This window comes from Aotus nancymaae, unplaced genomic scaffold (assembly GCF_030222135.1).
Source record: "Aotus nancymaae isolate 86718 unplaced genomic scaffold, 86718_ANA_hifiasm-v0.15.2.pri h1tg000014l, whole genome shotgun sequence".
In the NCBI taxonomy this organism is placed as follows: domain Eukaryota; kingdom Metazoa; phylum Chordata; class Mammalia; order Primates; family Aotidae; genus Aotus; species Aotus nancymaae.
The window spans coordinates 65,971,343-65,988,545 of NW_026988425.1; the positions used below are offsets into that span (position 1 = coordinate 65,971,343).

Below are 17,203 nucleotides of genomic sequence, written 5' to 3' on the forward strand. Positions count from 1 at the left end.
GATCGCCTTTGCGCCGCCGGGATGCGTGAGTCTCAGGAGCTCGCGCTGCTACGTCATTTTTACGCGACGTTCGGTTATATGTGTGTGTCGCCGGCTTCTCGAGGGTCCATGTGATTTTCACGCCAGTGCTACTGAAAGGTCCATGAGTGGGAGTTGGCCGAGTCCGATTAATTGTCCTTGAGTCCAGGTGTCTCGTCGGGCCCTTTGGGGCTCAGTGGAGGTAGGTGAAGGCGGCTCCCATTGAAGGAAGCCCAGACTCACACTTGGCCTTCCTGTATTATCTGACATGCTCTTCTGGGGCTTCCCAGGCTCTGTAGGAGAATGGCTAAATTCTTTAACCGGTTCAAGTTCCCTTCAATTAAGCTTCGACTTAGATTCTCCTCTGCGATTACACCCTCTCCTGTCCACCGTTGTTAGTTACCGGAGTAACCAGCAACTCTCCAAGGCAATGGACATATTTCAGTCTGTCTTTGCTTACGAGGTTCCCTCAGGTGCAGTGAACGTAATGGAGTTTTAAAGATTTGGGAGATAAAATCAGCATATCTTGTTAACTGTTTGGATGTTAGGAGTGAGGAAGACGGACACGTCAAGGCTGAATCGAGATTAATATCTGGTGCCAGTCACCAGCCAAAATGGAGTATATTGGAGTATGCGAGGGCACAGGCCATGTCTTTATTTCATTCACCATTATATCTCCAGTGCCTAGAACAGTGTCCTGCACATTGGCAGGTGCTTTAATGAACAGAAGAGTGTTCCCCCTTTAATCATTGGTCATTGTATTTCATTAAAGCACCTTTTAAATATATGTTACACTTATCGTGGTGTTACTGATGTAAAGTTTTCAGGCTTTTTGTAATAGATGATGAGTAGCAGCACTGGAATCATTTACCTGATAACATTGAATCTCTTGCATTTGAATCGTTCTGGAAAGATGTTTTGGCTTGATTGTATGCTATTTAAAAGTTTTATTATGCCACTTTAATGTTGAATTTAATTTCAGGATTGCTTTATTACAGTTTTCTTTCCTACTGTTCAAACCTTTTAAAGTAAATTTAATTTTAAGCTTCTACATTAGATATTAGCTTTGTTTTTCTTATTTCTTGGCATTTTTAGGCTTTCAAGAAATCAAGTCCGTAACTGTAATTCTTATAGATTAAATGTCATCTTAAGCTTGGTTTCAGGAAACTTGTATTTGCAGTTTCACCTTAATATTTCCTGTTGCCAGAAAATGGACACTCAAAGCCAGTATAATCCTTTTTGGTTTGGCTACTGGAAGACTGTGCTAGATTTATTCCCAAGTGTTGTAAAATGGTTGGCTAGATGTGAGAACCTTTGTGTACAGCTAAATAGATGGTGCGATATGATAACCCTTACTTTAATTATTCCTACTTCCTGTAGATTGCTTTTTCTGGGTTAGAATTAAATAGTTAATTGGTCTCTAATCTGTAAACTTCCACACAGACTTTTGAAAGAAAGCAGAGTGAAAATCAACTATATGTTCAAATTTATAAATAATATGTATATAAAGTATTTTCTTTTTCAGACTTAAGGCAGTCACTGTAATTATTTCTAATATCAATTCTAAAATATTGACCCTTGGACAACAGTGCAATTTTTTTTTTATATTTCTTTAATTTTTTTTTAATCGACTTTCTCAGGTTGAATCATAATCTTTAATTTTTTTTTACTATTGTCTTGCTTCAGTGAAGGAAGACAACAGTCAATTATATGGAATTATGGCTGGGTATAAGCCTGTAGCTATTCAGACATATCCTATACTTGGTGAAAAAATTACCCAAGATACACTATACTGGAACAACTATAAGGTGAGTATGGGAGATAATGAGGGAGGAGGGATTTGTGTTTATGCCAATTTCTCTAGCATATATTATACTCTGAATGCTCTAACAGAGAATTATTAACTAAAAACAATCTATTCGCAGCTTTTAGTTTGGGCAGATAGTTTGATATCTATTTTTTCTTGGAATTTTATATAAAAGTCCATACTGCTTAATCAGATTAACCATACAAATGTCTAGCACAGAATAGACGATCAGTCAATGCCAAATGAGTTAAATTTTAAAATTTGAATATCATGTGTAAAGATGTTTATTGAAGTATTGCTTGTAATAGTGGAAATCTGGAAAAACCTATGTCTATTAGTAGTGGACATAATTTACTATATAATGTGGCCTTATAATGGATGGTAAGTCTGTTGCTCCTATGAAAAGTTAGCTAATATGTGTTACTAAGTGAAAAGAAGCAAGATGTGGAACAGTCTGCATAGTAGGATTATCTTTGTGTCATTTTAAAAGTATGTGGTTATTGTATGCTGGTATAGACATAGTAACTTTTTTTTTTTTCTGGTGGAAATTACAGTAAACTCAATAGCTGAAGAGACAGAGTAGGGTGTGGCTTTCTAACCATATGTTTATTTCAATGGCTACAAGGATAGTCTGGGTGATGATATGGACCTTTTTTGCTTCCTTTGTAATTTTATATTAAATACAACCTAATAAATGTTACTAAGAACAAAAAGAAAAGATCTGTAAGAAATTATGTAATGCTTAAATAGGTCTTACCAGTGGTAACTCTGTTAACATTCTACTATTTTTTTATTAAGACCCCTGTTCAGATTAAGGAATTTGGTGCAGTTTCAAAAGTAGACTTTTCTCCTCAGCCTCCATATAATTATGCTGTCACAGCTTCCTCAAGAGTAAGTATTGTATTTCTTTATTTTTCTTTTGTATAGTTTACTACTGATCTTGAGCATCCGGTGAAATACTGTTTTTCATCTTGTAGATTCACATTTATGGCCGATACTCCCAAGAACCTATAAAAACCTTTTCTCGATTTAAAGACACAGCATACTGTGCTACTTTTCGACAAGATGGTAGATTGCTTGTGGCTGGCAGTGAAGATGGTGGAGTTCAACTTTTTGATATAAGTGGAAGGGCTCCCCTCAGGCAGTTTGAAGGCCATACAAAGTAAGAGACAGTTGGTTTTTATGTGTTCTGATTTTGTTTTATTTTGTTGTAAGCTCTGTTTTTTTCTCTCTTTGATGAAAAACAGCAGTTTTATGAAGTTTTATATGTACTATATTTCCTGATTGTTCTAAGAGCACTTAGCTTGGGTTCTATGATCCAGTTTCATAGGGCTCATGAATTCCCTAGAATTGTATGTGATATTTTAGGAAATACATGTTTATCTAGGGAGCTGTTCTGTAGCTTTTGGTTAACTTTAGCAAGGTCTGTGGCACAGTTGAGGTTATGAATTACTCATCTAAAGACAACCTTACAGCTAGTAATGAGAGCTCCATAGGCCTGTACTGTCTTAGAGCATCTTATGTTGAAGTCAAGTTGGAAGGTAGATTTTCTTTTCTTCTTGAATTTGTACTGTTTTGCCCCTTGATAAATTAAGTGGCCATCACAATTTTATATTATAACTTTGTTTTCAGGATTATCAGTGTCATTGCTGATATTTGTTAAAATATAACAAATTTATGTAACATTCTATTTAGTGGCAAATCTTTTTTGAGTTTTTTAAAGAACTTTTTGAAATGTTAAAAGTTAAAGGGCCTTTGCTCTTGTATTTAGCAGCTAAGTGGAATTGTTAACATATTAGAATATATAATTTTAAGGCTATTCTTTAATATTCTTTTTAACTTCATAATGTAGGAGTATTTATATTTCTTAATTGACCTGGGGGCAAACACTTTAACCTTTCTCTTTCTCTCATGATTTCCCTCTGTGAAGACTTCCTGAAACTGACCTGCTTTTTTCTTAATCTGAGAAATAGGAGCATTTTATGTTAGAAGGTACCAGAAAAATAATTTTCTTGTTTTTTAATATACTGATCTTCAATCTTTCAGAGCAGTTCATACAGTAGATTTTACAGCTGACAAATATCACGTGGTCTCTGGGGCTGATGATTACACAGTTAAATTATGGGATATTCCAAACTCCAAAGAAATTTTGACATTTAAAGAACATTCTGATTATGTGAGATGTGGATGTGCTAGCAAACTTAATCCGGATCTCTTTATAACAGGTTGGTGAACTCTATTCCCTCATGAAGCAAATAATCTCATGGGGATGTATTTTAATCTTGCTATGGGGCTCTTTTGGGATGGAGGGGTTTAAAATTTCTTTTATAAAGGAATATGTTCCTGATGAATTCTCCAGTTTTTAAATAAATTTTTACGTAGTATGTTTGTATTTATTTTGAGACAGGTTCTCACTCTGTTGCCCAGGCTGGAGTGCAGTGATGTGATCACTGCTCACTGCATCTGCTACCTCCTGGGCTCAAGTCATCATCTCACCTGAGCCTCCCAAGTAGCTGGGACTATAGGTGCCCACCATATCCATCTACTTTTTGTATTTTTTGTAGAGACAGGGTTTTGCCGTGTTGCCCAGGCTGGTCTCAAATTCCTGGGCTCAAGTGATCTGTCTGCCTCAGTTTCCTCCCAAAGGGCTGGGATTACAAGTATGAGCCACCGTGCCTGGCTTCCAATTGCTTTTTATTTTTTTATTCTTCTTTTGGTGATTGTTCATGTCTTCCAAATGTGTTTGGAAAAATCAGGGTGTCTTGAAAACATATAGACTCTCAGAACTGTAATGGGGAGTACACTGCTTCAAGCAGTCTAGAAACAGACAGTGCAGTTTAGCCCCTGTGGGTGTCTTTACAGAAATTTCCAGATGATTCAGTAGTGACAGTAGTCCAAAGAAAGGAATATTTTAGGATCAGAGCAAGTTAGATTGTATAGTATTGTGTAGTGCTTCTTCAGATACAATCAGTGGTAGAGGGTTTGGAGGTCCTGTGTCTTCATGAATATACATATATGTCTTTTTAAAACTCCATCTAAGATTTTTTTTCCTTTTAAAATTTATATCTGGATACATATGGTTTTTGTTGTTTGAAACAGTGAAACTAACAATATAAAAATTGACATTTTAGGATCATATGATCATACTGTGAAGATGTTTGATGCACGAACGAGTAAGAGTGTTCTCTCCGTTGAGCATGGGCAGCCAGTGGAGAGTGTCCTGCTTTTCCCTTCTGGAGGTCTTCTGGTGTCAGCAGGTACTTCTTAAAGATAGCTTTCACCAGTGTTGTTGGTTTTGAGTCATATTTGTTTAAAATCAGTTGCTTTTTATAATTTATCAGTGTGCATTTGATTTGTGTATCTCAGTTTTTGCTTCAGTTGCTTTTTATAATTTATCAGTGTGCATTTGATTTGCATATCTCAGTTTTTGCTCAATCGATAGGACAGGCAAGCAGTTATCATTTATTGTGTATCTAATGTGAGCCAGGCACTGTGCTGTTATATACATATTAACTCTAGTGCACTAGATGATGCTACAAGGTAGTTAGCTTTTCCTGTGTTTTATGACTAACAAAATAAAAGTTTTAACTAATTTTTCAACGGCAAAGTGGTAAGTGGCAGATCTGAAATCACAGAACTTGAGAGCCTACATTACGTATTTAGCCCTGTGCCATCTTATTTAACCCCAGAAATCTAGCTTATATTCCTTTTACTCCTACCTGAGAGATCTGCAGCAGCTTTTGAAAATCAGTTATTTGAGATCTAGAAGGCTTGTCTCTTTTTCTGTGACTCTCTAGATTGAAATGTCCTTACCCAGCAAACAGCAGCTAGTACTAGAGAAAGGAGATAATGTGGCCTCAAAAGGGGCCTTAGTACATTTTTTCACAAGTTGGGACTGAGGTGTTTTGCACATACTACATTTTCATAATTACAATGGAAGAAGTAAATTGACTTTTTTCATTTGTAAATAAAGTAAAAATATGTTGACTTTAGAAAAATGTATAGGTAGAATTTGCAGCTGACAACATATATTGCTGTGTGTGCATCCTTTTTTTCTCTTAATTCTAAAATGTGGCTAGAAATTACTCTGTTTTATATTATTTTCCCCAGTACCTATCTGATGTAAAAATAAGTTGATGCTGGGTATGGTGGCTCACGCCTGTAATCTTAGCACTTTGGGAGGCCAAGACAGACAGAAAGCTTGAGCCCAGGAATTTGAGACCAGCCTGGGCAACCTAGTGAGACTCCATCTCTAATTAAAAAAAAACAAGTTGGTAAATGTCAGATATGTCTACTTTTCTTGCTGTTATTATGACAAATGGAAAAAATATCAAGTTGAACAGGGAGAATAGAAAGCTGTATGCTAATCTCCACTGTGTCACTAGCTAATTGTGACCTCGGGCAATTTCTTAAGGTTTCTAGACCTTGAAAATGAGAGGGTTGGACTAGAGCAGTGGTTTCAGCTGTGATCCTGCTTATGAGGTGCCACATACTAGTGGAGGGGTGGGGACTGTGAGTTGGGTTCCAAATCCTGTTCCCCAGTCAAGATTTCAGTCTCCTCTCCCACCCCTTTTTCTGTTTTCCATATTAGACTTTTGCTTGATGTCTTGCTCAAATCTACATTATTCACTTCTACTGCTGTATAGAATTTCTTTAAAAAAAGATTTTATTATAATTTTCTTAAAATGAACTCTTTTGGTTATGCATTTATTTTGCTGGAATTTCTGTATGCTTCACAAATATTAAATTATTTAACTGTCATAACAGTTCTGTGGGGTAGGAACTATTATTTCCAATTACCCAGGAAGTGGTGGAGCCTGGACTCTGGACTCCCTCACTCAGCTTCCACGCATTGAGGAGTGTCAGTGAAGAATGCTTTTCAGATCTTTTAAATTTTGAATCTGTGGGCAGAATATCCAACTAACGATTATTTCTTTTTGTAGGAGGTCGTTATGTTAAGGTCTGGGACATGTTAAAAGGAGGACAATTGCTGGTATCTCTGAAAAATCATCACAAAACTGTGACATGTTTATGTCTAAGTAGCTCTGGACAGAGGTTGCTCTCTGGCTCACTGGATAGGTTGGCATTTTAATTTTTTTCTATAGTAGTGTGCAGGTGTTTACTGCTTGAGGAAATGAGTTATTTCAGCAATATTTGTGATAAGTTTTGTGATAATGATTTCCAGGAGGAAAAAAACCTGTTGAGTTGAAAATAGTTTTGACCTTTAATTTACATATAGCTACTTATTTTCTCCTTTGATATAATTTGTTTTAACTTATATACCTAAACAACATTATTGAACCATTTGAATGATAAGCTTTCAAATAATGTTATTCTAAAAACTATCTTATAAAACCATTATTGTACATTCATATATTTTGAGGTTTTCTTTTTTTTTTGAGACAGAGTCTTTTTTTTTTGAGACAGTTCTGTTGCCAAGACTGGTGTGCAGTGGCACAATCTGGGGTTACTGCAACCTTCACCTCCTGGGTTCAAGCGATTCTTGTGACTCAGCCTCCCGAGTAGCTGGGATTACAGGTGTGTAGCACGCCTGGCTAATTTTTGTATTTTTAGTAGAGACGGGGTTTTGCCATATTGCCCAGACTGGTCTCAAATTTCTGGCCTCGTGTGATCTGCCCACCTCACTCTCCCAAAGTGCTGGGATTACAGGCGTGAGCCACTGTGCCTGACCTAAAAAGTTTTTAAAAATTAGATAAATTAATTTTTTTGAGGGGGACAGTCTTCCTCTGTTGCCTAGGCTGGAATGCAGTGGTGAGTTTTCAGCTTATTGCAACCTTTGCCTCCCGGGTTCAAGGGATTCTCCTGCCTCAGCTTCCCGAGTGGCTGGGATTACATGCCTGGCTAATTTTTGTATTTTTAGTAGAGATGGGGTTTCGCCATGTTAGTCACACTGGTCTCGAACTCCTGACCTCAGGTGATCCACCCACCTTGGCCTCCCAAAATGTTGGGATTACAGGTGTAAGCCACCATGCCCAGCATAAAATTTAGATAGCACATTTAATTTAGCCTAATATCTAGTGTAAAAATAAAATATATATAAAATATAATTTCAACATGTAATGTATGTAAAAATTATTAAGATATGAGAAATAAATTAAGCATCTAAACATGTGCACTATGATACAATAATCATATTTTGGGTTGGGTGCAGTGGCTTACACCTGTAGTCCCAGTGCTTTGGGAGGTTCAGGTGGGAGGCTCACTTGAGGCCAAAGTTTGAGACCAGCCTGGATAATATAGTGAGACCCCATCTCTACAGAAAATTTAAAAAATTAGCTAGACACGGTGGTACACACCTTTAATCATAGCTACTAGGGAGGCTGAGGCAGGAGAGGCATTAGAGTGCAGGAGTTTGAGGTTGTGGTGAGCTGTGATAGTACCACCATACTCTAGCCTGGGTGACAGAGCGATACCCTGTCTCTTAAAAAAATATATATATAATATTTTATAAAAATTACTGTCTCAGTTTTTAAATTAAAATTAAATTAAATAAACAATTTATTTTCTCATTTTCACTAGCCACATTTCAAGTGGTCAGTAGCCACATGCGGCTAGAATTTACATGATCTATTATTATTATTATCTTGAGACAGGGTTTCGCCCTGTTGCCCAGGCTGGAGAACAGTGGTATAATCTTGGCTGACTGCAACCTCTGCCTCTTGGCTTCAAGCGATTCCCTCACCTCAGCCTCCTGAGTATCTGGGACCACAGGCACGTGCCACCACACCTGGCTCATTTTTGTATTTTTGTAGGTACGGGGTTTCGTCATGTTGCCCAGACTGGTCTCAAACTCCTGAGCTTAAGAGATCCACCTACCTCAGCCTTCCGAAGTGCTGGGATTATAGGTGTGAGCCACCATGGCTGGCTTATATTATCTATTTTTGATTATTTTATTTCTGTATTTTCATTTTTTTCTGCCATTATGAAAAACTTTGGTTTTTAGCATATTTATTAAAAAGTATATGGTCATCCTGTGGTAACTGCGGGGAATTGGTTGTGAATGTCCAAGTCCCTTGTTTAAAATGGCATAATATTTGCATATTACCTACACATATCCACTGTATACTTTAAATCATCTCTAGCTTATTTGTAATGCCTAATACAATACAAATGCTATGTAAATAGTTCTTACACTGTATTTTAAACTTCTGTATTATTTTTTCTTATGTATTTATTTATGGACATTTTCTATCCATGGTTGATTGAATCTGCAGTTGTGAATCTGCCATAAGGAGGATTGACTGTACATATTTTAAAAGCTAGAAAATATTTTTAATACAAAGGAATTTTTTGTAAATAAATATTACATGGCAGATTCTCTGAAATCATGTTACTAGGCAATTTGGGACTTGATTCTTAGGTATGTTCCTAAAAGCTAAGTGTAAATTGGCTCTATTTGTGGTGGTTTCAATCAAGAGTGATTTTCATTCCTCAAGGAATGTTTGACAATATCTTGAGAAATTTTTGTTTTTTATCACAACTTAAAGTCATGGTGCTTGCCATGTAGGGGATAGAGGCCAGGAAGGCTGCTAAACATCCTACAATGCATAGAACAGCGCCTACAGAAAAGAATTCTTTGCCCCAAAATGATAGTAATTCTGAAGTTGAGAATCCCTGATAATTTGGTTTCATGTGTACTTTCTTTCTTTCTTTTTTTTTTTCTTTTGAAGAGGTAGTCTCGCTCTGTTGCTCAGGCTGGAGTGCAGTAGCATGATCTCGGCTCACTGCAGCCTCCACCTTCTGGGTTCAAGCAATTCTCTGTCTCAGCCTCCCGAGTTGCTGGTGCAGGTGCCTGCCATCACGCCCAGCTGATTTTTTTTGATTTTTAGTAGAGATGGAGTTTCACTATCTTGGCCAGGCTGGTCTTGAACTCCTGACCTCATGATCCACCTGCCTCGGCCTCCCAAAGTGCTGGGATTACAGGTGTGAGTCACCACTCCTGGCCCTTTCTTTCTTTTTTTAAAAAAATTTATTTTTTATTTTTGTAGAGATGGGGTTTCATCATGTTGCCCAGGCTGGTCTTGAATTCTTGGGCTCAAGTGGTCTGCTGACCATGACCTCCCAGAGTGCTGGGATTACAGGTGTGAGCCATTACACTTGGCTTTGTGATATACTTTCATTGATACTTTCTCCTTTTTCTTTTTTCTTTTTTTTTTTTGTGTGTGACAGCGTTTTGCCCTTGTTGCCTAGGCTGGAATGCAATGGCATGATCTCAGCTCACTGCAACCTCCGCCTCCTGGGTTCAAGCGATTCTCCTGTGTAGCTGGGATAACAGGCATGTGCCACCACACCTGGCTAATTTTGTATTTTTAGTAGAGATGGGGTTTCTCCATGTTGGTCAGGCTGGTCTTGAACTCCTGACCTCAGGTGATCTGCCTGCCTCGGCCTCCCAAAGTGCTGGGATTATAGGCACGAGCCACCGTACCCAACTGATACTTTTTCTTTACTTCTAAGTGTGATCTTCAGATGACAGTGGCTGATGGTCTATTCTTCTGGTTTTGTTTTTTTTCCTTTTTAAAAGAATTTTTGAGACAGAGCCTTGCTCTGTTGCCCAGGCTGGAGGGCAATGGCAGGATTTCAGCTCACTGCAACCAGGTTCAAGCAATTCTTATGCCTCAGCCTCCTGAGTAGCTGGGATTACAGGCATGTGCCACCATACCTGGCTGTTTCTTGTTATTTTTGGTAGAGATGGGGGTTACGTCATGTTAGCCAGGCTGGTCTCAAACTCCTGGCCTCAAGTGATCTGCCCACCTTGGCCTCCCAAAGTGCTGGGATTACAGGCCTGAGCCACCACACCTGGCTCTTATAGTTAGGACTGGTATACAGCTCATTTTTTAAGGGATTCAGTGATAAATTAGTTTGTAATTAAGATTACTGATCTTCGTTTTCTTCACTGTTGTATAGATTTTAATGTTCATATTTTGAATTTTCAAAAAATAGAAATTTGCATTTTATACTCATTTTCAAGGTGATTTTTGACAAAGCTTTTCTTTTTTATTAGGAAGGTAAAAGTATACAGCACAACTTCCTACAAAGTAGTCCACAGTTTTGATTATGCAGCTTCAATTTTGAGTCTTGCCCTTGCAGTAAGTACCTTTACCTGTTTTTAAGTCTGTCCCTAACCTTCCCTGTTAAATGAAACTAAAATGGAATTTTGGGCTTTAGTTTTGGATTTGAGTAACTCCTCTTGTCACATTAGATATTTGAGTTAAGACAATTGCTGGCATATATAACTTGTCCTAATGACTGAGCATGAATTTAGATATAGGTCTCACTCACCGGGTAACTTCAAACCAAGGACAGTGCTCTAGGCATTGTTAACACCAAATGCAGGACCTGGGAAGCTGATAAATCTCTCTTCAACTAATTTAACTCAAGAGTATTATAGTACACTAGAAAGGCAGATTAGCTCTCTGAGCAGAAAAAAAGATTGGGGGAAAAGGGGACAACAAAATGAAATATCTCCTTTTCTTTATTACTGCTGTTTCTGAAATGTATACTGTCAAGTTTTATGAGAAACCACATTTGGGCAGGAAGGCATTTGAGTATGTTATATAGAAATCTGATTTGGGAGAGGAAAAGCTTACTAAAAAATATTTTTGGGGGGCAAGATTGTAAAAGTCTTGCTACTGTGTAATCCTTGATGCTGTTAACTATGTACTGTTTATTCTTCTTCTTCTTTTATTGAGATGGGATCTTGCTCTGTCGCCCAGGCTGGAGTACAGTGGCGTGATCTTGGCTCACTGCAACCTCTGCCTCCTGGGTTCAAGTGATTCTCCTGCGTCAGCCTCCTCGGTAGCCAGAATTACAGACGTGTGCCACCACGCCCGGCTAGTTTTTGTATTTTTAGTAAAGATGGAGTTTCACCGTGTTGGTCAGGCTGGTCTCAACTCCTGACCTCATGATCCGTTCACCTCAGCCTCCCAAAGTGCTGGGATTACAGACATGATCCACTGTGCCCAACCAACTATGTATTATTACACAAACTTTGCCAGTATTATTACACAAACTTATACTTTACACGTATAAGTTCTGTCAATATAGTTGTATCCTAAGGATTTTGCTTTAACGTCTTGCACCAATCATTGTTAGGCAGACTGTGTGTATCTGAATGGAACTTGGTGAATGTATGGACAAGCAGCAAACACAATATAAATGTGTTTTAAAGTAAAAGTACTATAAATTATGAGTTAAGAATAGACTAACTTATTTTTCTAATTGCTATTAGCATGAAGATGAGACGATAGTTGTAGGAATGACCAATGGCATACTGAGTGTTAAACATCGGAAATCTGAAGCAAAGAAGGAATCGCTTCCCAGAAGAAGAAGGCCTGCATATCGAACATTTATTAAAGGAAAAAATTACATGAAGCAACGGGTATTTGTGCATTTCTCATATTTGTTTAAAACATGAAATTTGTTAGAGTAGCATCCCTGCACATTACTGGAAAGCATAGTTCATGTGGCATTTAACTTTATTCTGCTTTTCTCTACATCAGAATTATTTCTAGATTGCTAGATTGGGGACATGATTGAAGAGTAATGGGAAACAAGGACTACTTTATGTAATACTCTGCATCATAGCATAGTGTTATCATGCTTTTACTGGATTCAAAATAACGTCTTTCACATACTACCTGATTTGATCTAAACCCCAAGAAGTAGTAGAGCCAGTCATGTCCCCATTTGGCACCTGAGAAGATTGAGATGCAAAGAATTTGTGATTAATTCAGTATTTCATTACTGGTATGCAGAGTTGTTGAGACTAGATCTCATTATCTCTGATTCTTATTTTATTTCTCTTTCTACTGAATCCCACTGCCTGCCACGTAAAGAGAATTGAAATGAGTAATTTTTACCTAGAATTCAGACAACAGAGTACATATTGTAAGTTAAAATTATAAGAGTAAGAACATGTTGATGTAGAAAATTACTCCACTTTTTTTTCTTTCTTGACTCTGATTAGCAGGATTCATTTTTATTTAATCTACATTATGGGCATATGAACATTATTTGTGACATAGTTCGGAGATGCCACTTCATTATGAAAAGTTTATATTAAATATATCTTTATACAGATACTGATTTTTTTCTCTGTAAATTTACTTTTCATTGCAGGATGACATTTTGATTAACAGGCCAACAAAGAAACACCTAGAATTGTACGACAGGGATCTGAAACATTTTCGAATCTCTAAGGCACTTGACAGAGTTCTTGAGGTGAGTGAGCGTTTTTTTTTGTTTTTTTTTTTTTTTTTGGGGACAGAGTCTTGCTCTGTCTCCAGGCTAGAGCACCGTGGCGCGATCTCGACTCACTGCGACCTCCGCCTCCTGGGTTCGAGTGATTCTTATGCCTCAGCCTCCCTGGTAGCTGGGATTACAGGCATGTGCCACCACACCCAGCTAATTTTTGTGTTTTTAGTAGAGACAAAGTTTCAGCATGTTAACCAGGATGGTCTCAATTTCTTGACCTTGTGATCTGCCTGCCTCGGCCTCCCAAAGTACTGAGGTTAGAGGTGTGAGCCACCATGCCCGGCCGAGTGAGCATTTAAAAAAAAATTATGTTATTACTTACCCTGCATATTACCATGACTTGGAACTGTGAAGATAAACATCTATTCAAACTTGATAATTTCGTGTAAGACAATGATTTTTTTTCTTTTGTGCTGTTTTGTCTGCTCATGTTGACTGTGAAAATTTTTCTAGCCTACTTGTGCAATAAAGACACCTGAGATTACAGTGTCCATCATAAAGGAATTAAATCGAAGAGGAGTCCTTGCAAATGCCCTTGCAGGTCGAGATGAAAAGGAAATCAGTCGTGTTCTTAATTTTTTGATAAGGTATGTTTTATGTCTCTGAAACACTTTTATTTTGCTTCTGAAATCCTTTATCACCAAATGAAAGACATATTTAGTTTGATCCTTGTAGAGAACTGAAGAAACAAATCTGTTTTAAAGATTTGTTTTTTAGGTTTACAGGTTTTACTAAATTGAATTTTTACTTTGTAGGAATCTTTCTCAGCCAAGATTTGCCCCTGTTTTAATCAATGCTGCTGAAATAATTATTGGTAAGTAGTTGTTAAAACTTGAAAATCCTAACATGCTTGCAAAAGTAGAGATGTCAAAGAATCAAATTTGGAAATCAAGTAGATCAGAATATCTTGCTTTTATTAATTCTCAATATGGATTTTCATGGAGAAACCAACAAGTCAATGCAGTTTAAAATGTAAAATGTTTATAGTGGCGTGACTTTGAATTGATGGAACTAAGGTTATTACCAAAAAAAATTTGTTTTCATACACATCTGTAATGACCATGACAATTTTTCAAATAGGAAAATGAAAATAAGTCAGAACTTCCACCCTATATTTTCTATAATTATTGCTTTTTTGAAATAAATTTACTCAGAAGGATTGTTGTATTTTCTATAAATCATTAATTATAACATAAGTACAGATTTTTCAGTGTTTTTATGGTTATTTTTATACTTTTAAGAATTTTCTTTTCACTTAATGTATAGAAAGATATTGCTAGTTAATGTGTTTTCTTTCTCTCTTTTTAGATATATATCTGCCTGTGATTGGTCAGTCCCCTGTAGTTGATAAAAAGTTTTTGCTACTTCAAGTACTCGTAGAAAAAGAGATTGATTACCAAAGAGAATTGTTAGAAACCTTGGGGATGATGGATATGCTTTTTGCCACCATGAGAGGGAAGGAAGGCACTTCTGTGTTGGAACATACATCTGATGGATTTCCAGAGAATAAGAAGATAGAATCATAGTGTCTGCTAAATAAGACATATAAGAACTCTGAAGTTGGAATAGATTTGCCTCTATTAAATGTTGGAAAGAGACTCTGTTTGATACATTAAAAAAACTATTTACAGAAGCAGTTCTCTGGAAGAGACTGGAATAATTGTGGTCGGAAAACAAGTACCTGTTTTAAGTAAGATGGTTTGCCACGTGCTATTTTGAATTATTTTATAGCATCTTCACCTAGAAGATCTCAATTGTCTTGGACACAAAGTAGGTTTATGTGGGATGAGTTGATATTAATTTTAGTACAGGAGTATTCTGTATCAACATTTGAGTTGGTAGCAGATGGGAATTCAAATATGAATCCTCTCTGGAGAGGATCCAACTGGGAATCCTGCTAAAGGAACACAGGCTTGTATTACTTCTGGAAAACAACAACAAAAACAAATGGCAACAACAAAAAGCCTCTTTCTTGACGCTAATCAGTGCCTTTGGGATTTCTAGGCCCTTGCGTAGCTTGCTTCCTCTCTCCTTGATGTCGACACTTGTCTTAGATCACGTGCCCTGCTTCAGCTGGTAGCGGGAGTGCAGCTGTTCCAAGTGTGGCAAGTAAGTGGTCAGCTCTGAAGAGCTGATGCTAGCTAGATTTGTATTCAGAGTGTGAGAGCAAGGTCTGCAGATAGACCTGATTAGACTACTTTTTCTTTCTTCTCTTCATGCAGCCTTTCTAACAAGTTTTCACCTTGTTTTAGGTCAGAGGAATGATAGAATTTGTCATTTTTCTTATAATAAATAGCCTTTCAAACTATTCTTCATATGTTTTGAGCTTATCCTCTGAAAACTTTTCTCTGTTTTGTTTTTAGATTTTTTCCCCCATTCATCACAATCATAGTGTGTTTTAGAACCCCAATCCAGAGCAGTTTGCTTTGAAAAATAGTTGTTTTTGAAAGTTTAATGTAAATATTATTTTTTAGAATTTTTTTTTTTGAAAGAGTCTCGTTCTATTGCCGGAATGCAGTAGAGAAGTGCAGAGGCACGATCTCAGCTCCCTGCAACCTTTGCCTCCCAGGTTCAAGCGATTCTCCTGCCTCAGCCTCCTGAGTAGCTGAGCTTACAGGTGCCTGCCACCATGCCTGGCTAATTTTTGTACTTTTAGCAGAGATGGGATTTCACCATACTGGTCAGGCTGGTCTCGAACTCCTGACCTCAAGTGATCCACCTGCCTAGTCCTCCCAAAGTGCTGGGATTACAGGCATGAGCCACGGCACCCAGCCTGTAAATATTATTATTATTTTATAAAGACATTCTTATTTTCTTGGCTTTTTGATGTATCCATTCCGGATGGATAATTGTTGGCTAGTAACTCCTAGTACACTGATTTCACAGTTGCTACCTCTTCTACCTTTCTCTAATTCTTACCCAAACTCAAGTAGTTAAAAATCAGTAAGAAAAATGTCTTGAGCTAGAAGAACCTGTAGAGGAAGATTTTGTAATGCGAATCTGCTTTCGTAATATTAGTTCTGTAAATTCAGGGTTTTTTTTTTTTTTTTTTTGAGACGGAGTTTCGCTCTTGTTGCCCAAGCTGGAGTGCAATGGCGCGATCTCGGCTCACCGCAACCTCCGCCTCCTGGGTTCAGGCAATTCTCCTGCCTCAGCCTCCTGAGTAGCTGGGATTACAGGCACGCGCCACCATGCCCAGCTCATTTTTTGTATTATTTAGTAGAGACGGGGTTTCACCATGTTGACCAGGATGGCCTCGATCTCTTGACCTCGTGATCCACCCGCCTCAGCCTCCCAAAGTGCTGGGATTACAGGCGTGAGCCACCGCGCCCGGCCAGGGTTTTTTTAAGCAGAAAAAATACTTAATACGTTCTAGTAAGTTTATTAAGTAAAAATTAAATAAACATTAATTTAATATTTAGGCTAACATTAACATTTAAATTAATATACTAAGTGAATGTACTTAATATGTTCTAGTACAGGTATGCTCAGAAATAGAGCCAGTTTCCCTTCCATAAACTGATTTCAACAATCATACAGCACAGTGGCCTGTAAGGAACCAGCAGTGTGTTTCTCTGCATAATTATGAATTTAGTCAAGATCAGAAGCTGTGTTTTGAGGTTAAGAAGGGTTAATTTATTTAAATAAAGTTTCTATTTAAAAACCTTTTTAAAACATTAACTCCATAAATATTCTGATAATTTGCATAGTAGTAAAAATTAGGAGTTGAAATTCTACCTAAAGCTGTATTTGCCATCAATTTTGTAATGACAAAGGTTTTCTCATATGTTATTTCATTTGATTTTCACCACAACCATCCAAGATTGATATTATTTTCATTTAACACTGAATTAACTAAAGTAGTTGATTCCCTCTCCAAGTCCCTGAGTGTGAGCTCTTCTTCCTAGCACTGTGAAGTAGTTTGCCTGCTGGGGCCTAAACTACTCACTCCCTTGAACAAAACTTCAGAGTGCTGCAGTTCTCAAAATAAGTAACAGATACACATTTTCAAAAAGGTTAGGAAGCAGTTCCCATAGCCATCAGTACTTAAATTTAGGAGTACTTTTTGTTGTGTTTGTTTTGTTTTGTTTTTAGAGACAAGGT

General features: G+C 37.4%; 1 protein-coding gene across 1 annotated transcript; it reads left to right on the forward strand.

Moving 5' to 3' along the window:
* The first annotated feature begins 51 nt into the window (after positions 1 to 51).
* On the forward strand, positions 52 to 14,736 carry UTP15 (UTP15 small subunit processome component). The gene is made up of 13 exons (XM_021673213.2): positions 52 to 220; positions 1,705 to 1,826; positions 2,624 to 2,716; positions 2,803 to 2,987; positions 3,872 to 4,050; positions 4,957 to 5,082; positions 6,769 to 6,904; positions 10,848 to 10,932; positions 12,075 to 12,224; positions 12,965 to 13,066; positions 13,553 to 13,686; positions 13,855 to 13,913; positions 14,408 to 14,736. Exons 2-13 carry the CDS (start codon positions 1,737 to 1,739, stop codon positions 14,623 to 14,625), a joined length of 1,557 nt encoding a protein of 518 aa, XP_021528888.1. The 5' UTR covers positions 52 to 220; positions 1,705 to 1,736; the 3' UTR covers positions 14,626 to 14,736.
* Positions 14,737 to 17,203: the final 2,467 nt, after the last annotated feature.

What these genes read in the sequence shown, in the direction of transcription:
- UTP15 (XM_021673213.2), top strand. Translation starts at nt 1,737, where the DNA reads ATGGCTGGGTATAAGCCTGTAGCTATTCAGACATATCCTATACTTGGT. An exon ending in TATACTGGAACAACTATAAG is followed by an intron (nt 1,827 to 2,623) that starts GTGAGTATGGGA and finishes TTTTTTATTAAG; the next exon opens with ACCCCTGTTCAGATTAAGGA. An exon ending in GTTCTTAATTTTTTGATAAG is followed by an intron (nt 13,687 to 13,854) that starts GTATGTTTTATG and finishes TTTACTTTGTAG; the next exon opens with GAATCTTTCTCAGCCAAGAT.